This window comes from Mandrillus leucophaeus, unplaced genomic scaffold (genome assembly GCF_000951045.1).
Source record: "Mandrillus leucophaeus isolate KB7577 unplaced genomic scaffold, Mleu.le_1.0 Scaffold153, whole genome shotgun sequence".
In the NCBI taxonomy this organism is placed as follows: Eukaryota; Metazoa; Chordata; class Mammalia; order Primates; family Cercopithecidae; genus Mandrillus; species Mandrillus leucophaeus.
The window spans coordinates 1,001,527-1,015,983 of NW_012101510.1; the positions used below are offsets into that span (position 1 = coordinate 1,001,527).

A 14,457-nucleotide genomic window follows, 5' to 3' on the forward strand; every position below is an offset into this window, starting at 1 on the left:
CACCTACAGCCTCAGTGAGCTCTCAGGGTCATTGACTTTCAGCCCTCAGCCTCCTCCCAGCCACTGCAAAAACCAGGACGTGGGATGCCTGCCTGTCCTCCCCCTACTGTCCTACCTACCCCAACTCAGCCCCCCATCCACCCTGCACAGTGCTGACTGAGCCAGCGGGAACCAGAGTCTCTGGAGGGCCACGCAGAGCCTTGGGGACTGACCGAGTCCCCTCACTGAGGGGTCCCAGGTGAGCAACTGTTCCCTGACCACCCCACCTGTTTTCCTCCCCAGACTATCAGCTCCACCCTAGGCCATCTTGGTTCAGGTGCCTTCCAGAAGTGGCAGGTCTCACAGGCTCACCCCGCCCCCCTGCCCCAGGCTCCTCCCTCTCTCCATCCTGTGAGTCCTGAGGGGTCGGCTCCAGGCTGGGCTCCCCTTACCAGGCCCAGGTCCTATCCCAGCACCACTCCCGGGGCCTTCAGCTGCACGCTGTGTTGTCCCCCTAGCCTCACTATGAGATGCCCAGGCCAGGTCCTACCCTTCTTCTCCCCCAGCCTCCCAGGGTCACAGCCCTTGCTGTCCCCATGCCCCTCCCTATAGGATGCCTCAGCTGGGCCCCCTGAGCCCTTGGAGACCTGCTACACAACTGCCCACAGACCTGGCCAGGTGTCCCCTTGCCCTGTGGCCACCACCCTCAGATCTCACCAGGGCAGGCCCCAAGGGGACAGGGCCAGACCCTGAGGCTGCCCCCTCCTCTCCTGCTCACGTGGAGACCTCAGTGCTGAGAGCCCGGGGGCTGACCCAGCCCCTCTCTGACCCACTCACTCTCCCCAGCTCCCTAGATGGGCCTTGAGGCTCTGCCCTAACCCTGACCATGGGCTGGACCTGTAGGAGAGGCAGGGAGGAGTTCTGACCCTAGAGAGGAGATTGGCCTGAGCCAGGGAAACCTGCCCTAACTCAGAGAGACCTTTCTAAAAACAAAACCCATCCCTGAGGTGAGACTGGTGGGTGGGGGGACAGAGGACTCACCACATAACCCAGAGGCGACCGGTGAATTTCCAGATGTCAACATGCTCATGCTCCATGTCCACTGCTGCCCCAGCTCAGCGTCCCTGTGACCCAGCAAGGGCCAGGGAGACAAGGGCAAGGTGAGGGGCTTGGGGTCCTGAGGGCATGGACAGCCTATCTCCACCCTCTGATCCTGGGGAGCCCAGGACCCTCTGACCAGGCTCTGACCAGTAGAGGAACTGAGGCCCCACCTTCCTCAAGGGAGCGGCCTGACCTGTACCTGCTCATACTTAGTAATGATGATGTTGCCTTGCCCCTGGGTGCGCAGGATATCCGGGTCCTCATCCATCTCCATCCTGCAAGACGAAGTCATCCAAAGGCTGTGCTGCCCCCGAGAGCTCCAGAGCACACCTGAACGGCTCCCACCAGACCCCCAAATGCTGGCCAGACAGGTAAGCCCCATTCCACCGTTGCTCCCTGAGACAAGAGGCTAAGCCCAGTGGTTCCACCCCTGCCCTAGTCTCTAGAGTCCCTGCCCTGGACCAGGAGTGGGCTCCTTCCTGAGGATTTGAACATAGGGAGACCTGGACAGAGAGGCCCATTGTTCCCAAATGCTCTGAGACAGGCACACACCTGCCCTGGCAGGACAAACAGCGTCCACCTGCTGAGGGTAAAGGGTCCATGATGGGCTGTTCCGGGAACCTGGAGGCAGTTGGGGTCAGGAACCAGACGTCTCTTTAGGATCAGCCTCCTGGGATCCTTCTGGGACCATGAAGATGCCCAGTTTTCTGTAGGAAGAAAGACATCTGGTGACTGCTCCGTTCTACTCCAGTTCTCACTCACTCTGGCCAGTGAAGCCGCTTCAGGAACAACGCCAGCTAAGCAGGAGGGTGTTTAGTTTGGGGAAAAAATGACCTATTGAGTCCAAAGCAGCCTCTTTGCTTGTGGAAACCCCGTCTGAGGTGGAGGATGGCGGACTCCGCAATTCCCAGTTGTCAGTACAGGAGGGGGCTTCGTTTTCCTGGATCACCAAGAAAAAAACAACAGAACTCTGGGGCCTTGGTCCTGGAGAACACCCAGGGGGACCATCCTCCTTGAGAATACCTGGGACAAAGGGAGGACAAGGTCTCCAGAGGATCAGACAGAGAAGGTTCCAGTCCCCAAGCCCCTTTGACCAGGAGAGACAATCGTCACCCTCCAGGCAGCCCTCTAGAGCTCCTTCATTTTCCACAACTGCCTGAGGGCAGAGGGCTCCCCACCCCACTCCCAGATGAAGGACCCCATGTGTCCAGTGGGGCTCATGGGGACCATCAGTGACCGCACCTGAAGTCTGAGTTGGTGAGACCTCCTCCTGTGGGGACTCAGCTTCGGACACAGACTTAGACTGAGAATCACCCCCTCCACCCCATGAAGGTCCAGAACCCCAGGGAAATCTAAGGGAGGGAGGCTGGGATCTAAGGGAGGGAGGCTGCAGAGGTCAGGGCTTGAGTCCAGCATGGCACAGGGCACGGCTGAGAGCACAGCCCAGGGTCACATCTGGGTCTCTGGGTCAGTCATTACCTCTCTGACTCTAGACATCTCACCTGTGGAATGGCTACATTTGGGAACAGCATCCACCCACGGAGTTGCTGTGAGGATGAAGGAAAAGGCCGTCCACAAGGTCAGTGCAGAACCTGCACCTGGCGAGCGCTCAGGGATGCCATGACTCATCCCCACTATGAATAGAGGCAAAGAGGCTCCAAGGACAAACCTTCTGTCTGAGGTCATCCAGCGGCCAGCTGGCCAGGCCTCTGCTAGCCAGGCCCTGCTGAGCAGGCCCCTTGACTATTTCCCCACTGATCATACTTTCACTAAGCCCCAGTGTCCAAGTCTCTGCTGACCAGGCCCCCACTAACCCGACCCATGACGACCAAATCCCCCACTGACCATGTTCTCGATGACCAGGCCCCCACTGACCACGCCTCCCTGGCCAGGACTCTGCTGACCAGGTCCCCACTGCCCAGGTCCCAGAGCAGCAGTGCTCAAAGTCCCCTACTCAACTGCCCAAGGGCAGAGGGCTCTTCACCCCACTCCCAGACAAGGGACCCCATGTGTCCAGTGGTTCCCACAATGGCCATCAGTGACTGCATGTGAAGTCTGAGTTGGTGAGACCTCCTCCTGCGGGGTCCCAGCTTAGGGCACAGACTTGGACAGAAGACCACCCCTTCCACCCCACCCATAGGAGCTCTGTTCCAGTGGCTCTTCCAGGGCCAGACTCTGCCCCTTCAGGGGCTGGAACCCCGGGCAGATTTGGAATCCAGGGCAGGGAGGCCACAGAGGTCAGGGCTTTAGTCAAGCACAGCACAGGGCAGGGCTAAGAGCACCGCCCAAGGTCACATCTGGGTCCCTGAGCCAGTCACTGCCTCTCTGACCCTAGATCTCACCTGTGGAATGAGTACATTAGGGGACAGCACCTACCCCCCAGAGTTACTGTGACGATGAACGAGACAAACATCTATACCATCAGTGCAGAACGGGCACCTGGTGAGTGCTCAGGGACCTGAGGCTGGCACCGCCCACCAGGTAGCGACTGTCCCAGGTCAACAGGGTGGGAACACAGCAGGTCACACTCACCTGAGTCTGCTGATCCAGCTGTGCCTCTCACTCAGGAAAGCCTCCTCTGCGAAGAACCGGACACCGCTGTGTGTCTTGTCTCCAAGAGCTCCAGACACAGAAGGCAGCCGGGTAGGCGGCGGGGACTCAGCACCAGTGACATTGTGGGGTCATGGCACCCATCACAACGGGCCCCCGCCTGGGTCAGCAGGGCCCAGAGTCAGCGTCCTCCACCCCCAAAGCATCAACATGTGTGCATGCAGTGTATTTGTGAACGTGAGCATGCACACGTATGTGGGTGAACACGTGTGCATATGGTGTGTTGCTTCTATGGCTGGGCCAGGTGGCCCCATTCATGTACACACTCAGGTCCTTGTCACTGTCATCCCCGGCCCTGGGCCTGTGGCCAGCATCAGAGTGTCCACAGGTGCTCCCCAACCTAAGCCCTCCCTAGGTGGGGCAGTCCTGTGGGTGGGGGGCAGAGAATTGAGGGTGGAGGGCAGAGGGCAGGCCCTCTCTTTAGCAGGGGACTCAGCTAGGGTGTAAAGTGCTAGGTCTGTGTGACAGGGCCGGATTCCACACATCTGCTCACCTCCTTCTCCCAGCAGCCCTCTGGGGTGACATGACTCATCTCCACTACAGATGGCAGCAAGCTAGTTCCAAGGACAAACCCCTGCAAGAGGTCACCCAGAGGCCAGCTGGCCAGGACCCCACTAACTAGGCCCCCACTGACCAAGCCCCCCGCAACAAGGCCCCTGCTGACCAATGCCCCCCCCACAAGGCCTTCACTGACCAGATCTTGACTGATCAGGCTCTTGATGACCAAGCCCCCAGTAATCAGATCTCCACTGACCAGGTCCCCACTGACCAAGAAGACCCATTGACCAAGCACCCAATGACCAGGTCCTCACTGACAATCCCTCAATGACCAGGCCCCCTGACCAAGTCTCTGATGGCCATGTCCTTTCTGATCATATTTTTTTATGACCAAGTCCTAATGTCCAAGTCTCTGCTGACCAGGCCTCTCCTGCCCAGGTCTCTGAGCCATGGTGCTCAAAGTCTTCTTTCAATGACCCCCCTCAGTCCACAGAGCCACCCCTCCCCACATTGGCACCCATAGGCCAGCCACTGGGGGTCTTCTCAGGTCAGGGGCCCTCCTCTGGGACACAGGGAGGGACACTGGGCCCCAGGCTTTGGGTGCCCAGCTTCATGCTCACCCCACAAGACCCTCTGGGCCCATCTCAAAGGGAGTGGGGAGGTAGCCTGGCACCACCTGGATGCACTGTCTGGGCCTATCCCTGAGCCACACAGCCAGAGGAATTGGGGGGACGTTTGTCAGACCAGGCATCCCGCTCTGTTGGGTCTCCCAGGGCCCTTCCCTCGGAGCCCGGATATAGAGACACAGCACAAAGGCTGCAGGGTGACCGGCCCAGAACCCTTGAGACTAGGCTGCGGACCACACAAAAACTGTCCCCAGACAACCAGAAGACCCTTTGCTAGTTTCTTGATACCTCATTTCTCACCAGCTACCTTTCCCCACCAGGAATCCCGCTCACGCAGAGTCAATGAGGAGAGGAAGATGGTCACAGAATCCGTGGAAAGAAAGAAAACAAAAGATGGGTGGGGAGAAGAGTTGGGAGTGTAGCGTTATAAGGGTCCTACACTATGCGTGTTATTTGAGGGTTGACTGTGATTAATTAAAGGTGTATCTTGTAGACAACCATTACACACACAGTATTTTATATATATATATATATACACACACACAGAGAGAGACAGAGAGTCTTGCTCCATTACCCAGGCTGAAGTGCAGTGGCCCAAACGCAGCTCACTACAGCCTTGACTTCCTAGGCTCAAGCGATCCTCCCACCTCAGCCTTCTGAGTAGCTGGGACTACATGTGTGGGCCCCCATGCCTGACTGCTTTTGAAATGGTTTCTTGTAGAGACGGAATCTTGCTGTGTTATCCAGGCTGGTCTGGACCTCCTGGCCCCAAGCAATCCTCCAGTCTCAGCTGGAAGTGTTGGGATTACAGGCATGAGCCATTGCACTTGGCTTACACATGTTTTTAAGAAGCATAAATACGAAGTTCAGTGTTGCCATGAAGTCAGGCAGAGGTTGGCAAGCTATGGCCCACAATCCAGATGCAGTCCCCCTCCTGTCGTGGTGAATAGAGTTTTATCGGAGCCACAGTTCCTCCCCTGTGTTCACTTCTTGTCTGTGACTGCTTTGGGGCTGCAGTGGCGGAGCTGAGTAATTGTTGAGTAGGTGCAACAAAGACCACAGGGTCCACGAAGCCCAAGATGCTTACTACCAGGTCCTTTGCAGAAAAATCTTGCTGAGCCCTGGGGAGGGAGCCAGGTGGCATTGGGGAGGCCATCGGGGAGGCTGGTATAGTAATCCAGGCGAAAAATGATGGGAGCTCAGATTAAAGCGATCATGACAAGTGGCTGGAATCATGATGTACTTTGGGGATAAGACCAACAATACATGGATAGAATGGACAGTATTTAGGTATTTAGAGTTTCAGATGTTCTTTCTACCAAAGGACCCGTTTCTAAAAAAAAAAAGTACAAAAGATCAATTTAAAAATATGACCAAAGAAACACCACCACAAGATTATTTGTGTGATTGGAGCTGGGGTTGAGCCTGGGTACCTTGTGCTTTCAGCACCCGTAACACCCCGGCTGTTCCAGAGGCACCCTACAGAGCCCCTTGGGTTCAGACGAGCAGAACTTGAAACCACAGATCGGAAGGAATAGAAATCTGCGCATCTTTCACACAAGCCGTAACATTCTAAGCCGCATCTTTGCAGCACACTGACATGGGGCTACTTCACGCACAGCCAGTAAGTGTCTGCACTAGTGCCGGGATTTGTGTCCACCCTGTTATAAGAAGGCAGCTGCCTGCGTGAGGCATGGCGGTGAGGAAACAATGCCACCCAGATCTCACCCATGGCCGTGAGGACTGGCTGTACCATGGGCCAGACGCATGTCTTGGGCAGACACTTTTTAGATGCCAACTTGCCTGTAGACAAAGATGACGCAGAGGTGGCCGCAGGGAGGGCCTGTGTGGTGGGTTGAATTTGTCCCCTGAAATTCCTGTGTTGATGTCCTTAGCCCCAGTGCCTGAGAATGTGATCTTATTTAGAGACATCATCTTATAGAAATAAGTTAAAATGAAAAATGAGGTCAGTAGGGGGTACCCAATCTAACCACTGGTGTCCTTACTATAAGAAAAGGAAACGTGGACAGAGACACACAGAGGGAAGACGAAGTGAGGAGACACAGGGAAGGCCACCTACATGACAGGAGAGAGACCTGGAACAGAGCCTTCCTGGACCACCCTGGAAAAGGACCTTCCCTGCCGACACTTTGATCTTGGACCTACAGCCTGCAGGACTGTAAGACAGTGAGATTCTGTTGCTGAAGCTGCCCAGTCTGTGGTACTTTAAGGGAGCCCTAGCAAACCAATGCAGCCTGTTAGCCCAGAGATGTTGAAAAGATGGAATGAGCTATGGAGGCCCAGGCTTCCTGTCTACACCTCCCAAAGTGCGCTAAGGGATCCTTTGGTGTGTGCAGGTTTGCAAGATAATTTTAGGAGGTGCAGGGTGCATAATTTCAATGTACATTATTATGGATTTATCTTACTGTGAAAATGCTTCTATAGTTTACTTAAGGTTTACATGCTACTCAAGATATAGCTTTAAATGCTAACAAAAAGTGGATGCAGATGAAAACATTCTCTTGCTGTGGTCCAGGGAATCTCGATGTTTTTTTCAGAGACTCGCAGCTTTCAGCTAGAGCTGCCCTCCCCTTCGTGTCCACTGCACACCCCCACAACACACACACGTACCTAAATACATGCACAGACACACACATGGACATACATATACACGCATGCACACTCATACATGCACACCCATATGCACGCACACACCTGCACATACACACACACACTGTGCTTCATGCCCTCACTAAGGAGGCATGGAAGGGAATGTGTGTCTGTTAGGAAATGAAGACAGCTCAAGACCCTGGTTCCCTGGGTGTTTGCACAGGCGCCCTCCCTGCAGACCGTTCTTTGGTCTCTTTCTCTCTCTTAATGAGAGAGAAGTAGAACCCGAGTGGTTACCTGGCTGCCTAGCGCTCAACCCAAAGTCACAAGCTTCCTCGGGAGCCTGGTGAGATGGGGGCATCACAGGTCCTCCCAAACCGAGGGGACAGGGTTCAGTGGAGCCTTGTGCCCAGGAAGGTGATAGACGGGAAGTCTTGGTTCATCAAAGACCCAACCACAATGCAGTGAGGAAGGGCAGCCGCCAAAGGTTTTATTCTCCAGGAGGAGGGGCTCTCAGGGTCTGTGAGCAGGAGGCACGAGGACTTTATTGCACATGTGGTTAGGTGATGGCTGCACTGGGAACTGGGAATCAGAGTGTCCCGACCTCCTGCTCTGTCTCTCTCTCCCTCTCTGCCTCCTCTGTCTCTCTCCCTCTCTCCCTCTCTGCCTCTCTCCCTCTCTGCCTCTCTGTCTCTTTCCCTCTCTGCCTCTCTCTCTTTCCCTCTCTGCCTCTCTTCCTCTCTCTCCCTCTCTGCCTCTCTTCCTCTCTCTCCCTCTCTGCCTCTCTTCCTCTCTCTCTCCCTCTGTCTCTCTCTCTCTCTCTCTGCCTCCTCTGTCTCTCTCTCCCCATATCTCTCTCCCCATCTCTCTCCCCTCTCCCCACCTCTCTTTCTCTCTCCCCTTCTCTCCATCTCTCTCCCTCCTCCTTTCCCTCCCTGACCCCCATTTATGCACCTGGGCCCCCTTCCTGGGCAGGCACACACACAATGCCAAGACCACTGTCTGGGATGTGGGGGCAAGGCTGCAGGACTGTGGTCCTGGTGTGGCACCCCCACCTTCCAGCACAAGTAGGGTCGGGGGTCCCAGGCATGACTGCACTCTCCTGGGTGGGCGCCCTGCACTCGGGGAAGCAGAAGCTGCAGGTCTCCACTGGCTCAGGGGATGTGCCCACAGGGCTGCCAGCTTCCATCGCGTGATCTGCAGAGGCAAGAGTGGAGTGTGTGGGCCAGGCCTGGCCCTGCACCAGGGTAGGGGTGACGGTGTGGGCAGCTGCACTCTTCTCTGACCCAGGAGCTAAGGGCAATCACCCAGGCCAGTGTCAGTGTCCCCCAGTTGCCAACCAGAACCTGTGCCTGGGCAGGGGTGGGCAGGCAAATCTTGACTCTCACTTCAGTCCAGCACCAAGCCTGCCACACCCCCCAAAGGGACACCTCCTCCCGGGCTTAGCCCTAAAGGCCCTGCATCCTGAGAATCCTGGGCCCAGGCGAATCTGAAGGCCGGCATCCCACACCCACCCTTCCTGGGTGCCACTCTCTTGGGTATCTGCCTGCCAGGATGTCTTAAATTGATTTTATCAAGCTACAGCGAATAACAGGGATGAGCCCTGGGCCTCTCCACTTAGAAGCAGGGGCAGTGACAGGACGGAGAGATGGCCCGAGGCTTGTCACCCAAGCATCGAGAAGGGCGAGGACCCCAGTTTCACGAACTCACCCTGGGAAGACTTGGCCGGATTTTGACAGGACCTTGAGCGGGGCTGGCAGGAGCAGGGATCCCCCCTCTTCTTGAGGAAGCAGGCCACTGTCACCAGGAAGCAGCAGAGGACGGCACACAGGCAGAGCCCCAGCGTGCTGTAGACCAGGGCCAGCTGATCCGCACTCAGTTTCAGCCCCGGGAGAGCTGCAAGACAGCGTGAGACCCCTCTCTGCAGTGCCTTCTCCTCTTCCCACTCTTAGATTTAGGAATCTCATAAAGTGACAGAGCTGCCAGGACTCTTAGGGGTCATCAGTGTCACTCTGACATTTACAGGGGGAGATGGGAACTTGGGGTGAGCTGGTGTCACTCCACCAGTCAGTGGCTGTACTTCCTGTCCAGTGCCCAGATCTCAAAGAGGCCTAACGGAGGAAAGCAAGACCCCAGGACCTGCAAACTTGGTGCCACATATCCAAGGCTTACCTGCTCCTACTTGCCTCTGGAATCAAATGCAAACAGTGCCCTGGAGGCATGAGCAGGTGAGACCCTGCCAGCCCTCAGAGCACAGACAGAATGCCGGGCTGCAAGTTGTTACTAAGCGGAAATGAACTGCATTGATTCAAGGAGGAAAACAAAACATTTGTGCATATTTCAAACATTTCAACATGAGATTCTGAAACCCAACTGTTCAGAAACCATGCAAGTGTTCAGAGACCATGCCTACAGCATGGTCACCTGACATCGTGTGGACCATCTGGGCTGGGCTGGGCCTCATTCTATCCAGGAGAGTGCCATGGGGGCAAGGCTGTGCCACTCTGGGCCTCCGCCTCAAGAAGACCTGACAGCCTCAGTGTTTGCTCCCTTGGGCCTGAGCCACCACTCAAGAAGTCCAGCTGGAGAGTCCCAGTGGAGAGGGGCAGGCCCTGAGATCAGCTGGAGGAGAAGCAAGACCTGAATATCCCAGCATCAGAGTCCAGCCTCCAATAGCTCCATCCCCAGCACCATCTGCATGACAGACCCCAAGCAAGAGCAGCAGAAGACCCGCCCAGCTGAGCCCCGCCTCCCCACAGAGCCACACAAGGTCACGACATGAAGATAAGAATCTGGGGACGAGTGTCCAGATCCAGTGACAAGTGTCCTTATACAAGAAGAGAAGGGAGGAGACACAGGCACGGGAAAGAAGCCATGTGGAAGAGGCAGAGATGGGAGTGATGAGGCCACAAGCCCAGGAGGCCTGGGGCAGCCGCCAGAAGCCAGAGAAGGCAGGGAAGAATCCTACCCTGGAGCTTTCAAAGGGAGCAGGGCTCTGCTGCTGCTTGGATCTCAGACTTCTGGGCTCCAGACCAGAAGACAGAGGATCAGTTTGTGTTGTTTTAAGAACCTAACGTGCACACTGTCATAGCAGCCCCAGGAAGTACAGCCTATCCTAGGACAGAACGCACCCAGCCAGGGTGACAACCCCTTCAGTCCTGGGCAGGGTTCTGAATGCTCAGCAAACCCCAAGTCACTGAGGCCCCACAAAAGCCCTGGGAGGTCAGAGTCATTCTGACCAATTTAGGTGGGGACAGCAAGGCACAAGTAGCCCAGATGCACGTAGGTTAATTCTGATGTCGCAATTTGTTCAATATTTAGATTTCAGCACTAGGGTTTTTTTCCTAACCTTATGTGCTTTGATGCATTCCAGAACCTTATTCCCAGAAGGGGTCACGGGCACCCCCAATGTCTGCAGGACACAGAGGCTGAGCAGTTCCATGGCTGACTACCTCCAGTTCTTTTTTTTTTTTTTTGAGATGGAGTCTTGCTCTCTCACCCAGGCTGGAGTGCGGTGGCGCCATCTCGGCTCACTGCAAGCTCCACCTCCCGAGTTCACGCCATTCTCCTGCCTCAGCCTCCCAAGTTGCTGGGACTACAGGCACCCGCCACCATGCCCAGCTCATTTTTTGTATTTTTAGTAGAGATGGGGTTTCACCATGTTAGCAGGATAGTCTTGATCTCCTGACCTCATGATCCACCCACCTTGGCCTCCCAAAGTGCTGGGATTACAGGCGTGAGCCACCGTGCCCGGCCTCTCCCTCCAGTTCTAATCTCATGCCAATGCACTATCCCTCTGTCCCTTCCCAGGTCCTTGTCATCTCTGGTTCCTATTATTGCCAGAAATAGCCTCTCACAGGGCCCCTGCTGCCATCACCACCATCCAGAGGCAACAGGGCGCTCTCCCCACAGCCGTGCTCTGACCCCTTCTCCCGTGGCTGCCCCTGTACCCAGCAAGACATTGTACTCCCAGTCTGGCACATGGGGCCCACTGTCATCTGGCGTCTGGTCCCTTCTGGTGCCATCTCCAACCACCCCTGAATGCTTGCTCTTCCCAACTCAGTCCTCTGCAGCCCCCACACTGGGGGACAGGGTCCTGCCCTTGGTGCTTTTCCTCCTCCTCTGCTGGACAGATGAACAGCCCCACCCACGGGGGCAGGCTCCCTGGGCCACCTGTTCCCCTCAGGGAGACGCAGACACTACATGCACCTGCACTGGAGCCTGGGGAGGGAGCTCCTTGCATCGGCCTGGAGTTGTCGCAACAGAACCCCATGTCAAACTCCTCTCCTGCTCAACATCTCAAGCCATTTTCAGTCCAGCTTGGAAGCCTGCCCTGCTCTCCCCACGAAGCCCCATGTGTGAGCAGCAGGGCCTTCTGTGCCCTCTTGGTGAGCATGTGGAGCGGTCAGTCTCCACCTTCAAAGCAGATCTGGGGTGGGGTCCCTCCTGCTTCTGTGGAGTGGCCACCACACTCCTGCAGTCTGGAAGCCTGACAGGAAGAGATTTAGCCCAGTCTCCAGCACAGAGCCCCTCACAGCCTCCCAACAGCCAAGTGCACTGCTCCTAGCAGCACCTGTATGTGCTGTTGCCTCTGCCTGGAACCCTGTCCCCACTATGTGGCTTCAACATAGTTGCTTTTTGAATGAGCAGTTCCAGCGCACAGAGCACGTGCTCCCCAAAAAACATATTCTCCCAAATCACCCTCATAGCAACTCTGTGAAGGTGAACAACTCCAGCCTCACAGAACTAAGGCTCAGAGAGGGTCGGTAGCTTGCTGCAGGTCACACAGCTTGTGAGGGACATAACTAGGGGTCTGGCTCCATATTCCACACCCCCACCCCAGCCTGCCCTAAAGACTCCTCCTCCGGGAAACCTTCCTTGTCCCCGTGTCACCTGCAGCTGGGTTATGTGGCCCCCATGCACTGAAAGGAATGTGTCATCTGCATGGCTTGTCCACTGCCTGGCCTTCCACAAGACGGTAAACTCCATGGGTCTGGGACAGGAACTGCCTCATTCTCCCCGCTCCCCATGCACAGCAAGCCTGCCACAGTTCCAGGTTCAATTAAGGAGGGGCAGTTCTGAATGGGATGCAAGAGAAACCTGGAGTCAGGGTGAGGCGGGGCCTGGTAGGGCTGGAGATGGGGGACAGCAGATTTTGGGGAGCCCATGAAGAGGTCAGAGAACAGGTCAGCCCTTCCACCGTGTGCAGCTGGACAACTTGGTCGCATGGTGTCCTCTGCTCCCTGCCCTTAAATAGGTCCACCTCTGGGTCCCTCCCCTGGCCATGTGGCTCTGTACTTCCTGTTTGCAATCCACAGCAAGCTCCCCTCCTGCCCCACCAGCCCATGCAGGCATCGGAGGTCAGAACAGAATAGACCTTAGCCCTGGGCCCCTGGAGAAATACAGGGCAGGGCAATGCACAGCGACAGTCACACAGTCACCAAAAGCCACGCCATGGCACAAGTGTGGCAACTGATGCAGGGTGAGGCATGGTAATGCCAACCCCACTGGCACCAACACGTCCTCACACAGCCCCCAATGCTCACAGCCTGGGGCTCCATCCCTGGAGCCAAGATGAGGCTCCAAGGTTCTGCCCAGTGGCCTCTGGGAAGGGGGCTTGGCTGATGGTCACACACAATAAGTGGCTAACCTTGTCCCAAGGACGACAGTTCACCCCCAAGGAGCAATAGCCCTGTGGACACCACTTTGGGTCATTTTGCTGTTGCAGAGGGGACAAACTTTGGAACCCTCAGACTGTGCTCAAATCCCAGCTCAGCCATGCACTCGCTGTGTGACTGTCAGCGAGTCACTCCAAATTTGAGACTGTCTCTCGATCTGTGAGGTGGGTAGGAATAACTCACAGGGAAATCTATTACATCAGAGATGGGCAATGTTCCAGGTTTGCAGGAAGTTTCAAATGCATCACAGGATGCAGGGAAGGTATGCAGGTGGCCAGACACCAGGGGGGCAGGCATGGCCACTTGCATCGGTGGCTGGGCTCTTCAGCCCCTCTGTATCCACACCCCCTCCATGTGAATCTGCACTTCCCCTCAGAAGAGGCTGTGCTAGATTAAAAATGGCCTTAAATTCACCATGACTACAAGTTTCCCCCAACCCCCCGCTTGCTCCTTCCACCAAGAGGTGGCGTCTGTTTCCCCTCTCCTGAATCTGCTGGCACTGTGAATGGAAAGAAATGCAGTGGTGGTGATGAAATGCAAGTTCCCAGCCTAGGTGGCAAGAGGCCTGCGTGTTCCTGTCTGCTGCAGTCCTGTATCATCATGAGATGGACGCACCTGGGCAGCCCACTGGTCCCAGGACAGGGATGAGAGGCACATGGAGCAGAGCCAGCCTGGCATAGCTGAGCCCAGCCAAATCCCTGACTCTGGAGGAAGCCCACACCTCCACATTTGGGGATGGCTTGTTAGGCAGCAGCAGCTAACTGGCAGGAGAGCAGGAGATGCCAGGCTAAGCAGGGACAATGGGGTGCTGGGCAACCTCCATCATCAGGCACACAGGCCCTGCCCATGGGACCTTGGCCCTGGGGACTGGCCTCATGGAAATGAGGTTATCACAGGAAAGTCACTGCAAAGGAAAGGAACCAATCAGCCTCGAGAAGAGCAGGCCTGCTGTCTCTCCAGGACAGGCTGAGAGCAGGGCAAACTCCATCGCTAGTGTTTATGGATCCACACGGCATCCCTCTTCCGTCCTTTCTGATGCCACAGAGCAGGGCAGGTGCACCAAGAGGTGGTTGCTGGGAGGACTAATTAGATCATTTCTGATGCCTGGCACTTAGATGCCCAACTCAACAGGACCCTTCTTCCCATGTCCAAAGTGGCCATCTCCAGCCATAAGTTTTTTCATTTTCTTTATTTATTTTTTATTTTTATTTTTATTTATTTATTTATTCATTTATTTTTTTTGAGATGGAGTCTCGCTCCGTCGCCCAGGCTGGAGTGCAGTGGCCGGATCTCAGCTCACTGCAAGCTCCACCTCCCGGGTTCACGCCATTCTCCTGCCTCAGCCTCCCGAGTAG

General features: G+C 55.9%; 2 protein-coding genes across 2 annotated transcripts in view; both read right to left on the minus strand.

Annotated features, from left to right (window-relative positions):
- LOC105535997 (TBC1 domain family member 28-like) overlaps positions 1 to 1,354 on the minus strand; it is a 37,576-nt gene extending 36,222 nt beyond the window's left edge. The window contains exon 1 of the mRNA XM_011975250.1: positions 1,280 to 1,354. Coding sequence (XP_011830640.1) covers positions 1,280 to 1,354 — 75 coding nt within the window. The remainder of the gene's footprint in view (positions 1 to 1,279) is intronic.
- A 560-nt stretch (positions 1,355 to 1,914) lies between these two features.
- TNFRSF13B (tumor necrosis factor receptor superfamily, member 13B) overlaps positions 1,915 to 14,457 on the minus strand; it is a 37,795-nt gene continuing 25,252 nt past the window's right edge. Inside the window, exons 3-5 of the mRNA XM_011975295.1 lie at positions 9,135 to 9,320; positions 8,480 to 8,621; positions 1,915 to 2,020 (exon numbers count right to left, since the gene is read on the minus strand). Coding sequence (XP_011830685.1) covers positions 1,915 to 2,020; positions 8,480 to 8,621; positions 9,135 to 9,320 — 434 coding nt within the window. The remainder of the gene's footprint in view (positions 2,021 to 8,479; positions 8,622 to 9,134; positions 9,321 to 14,457) is intronic.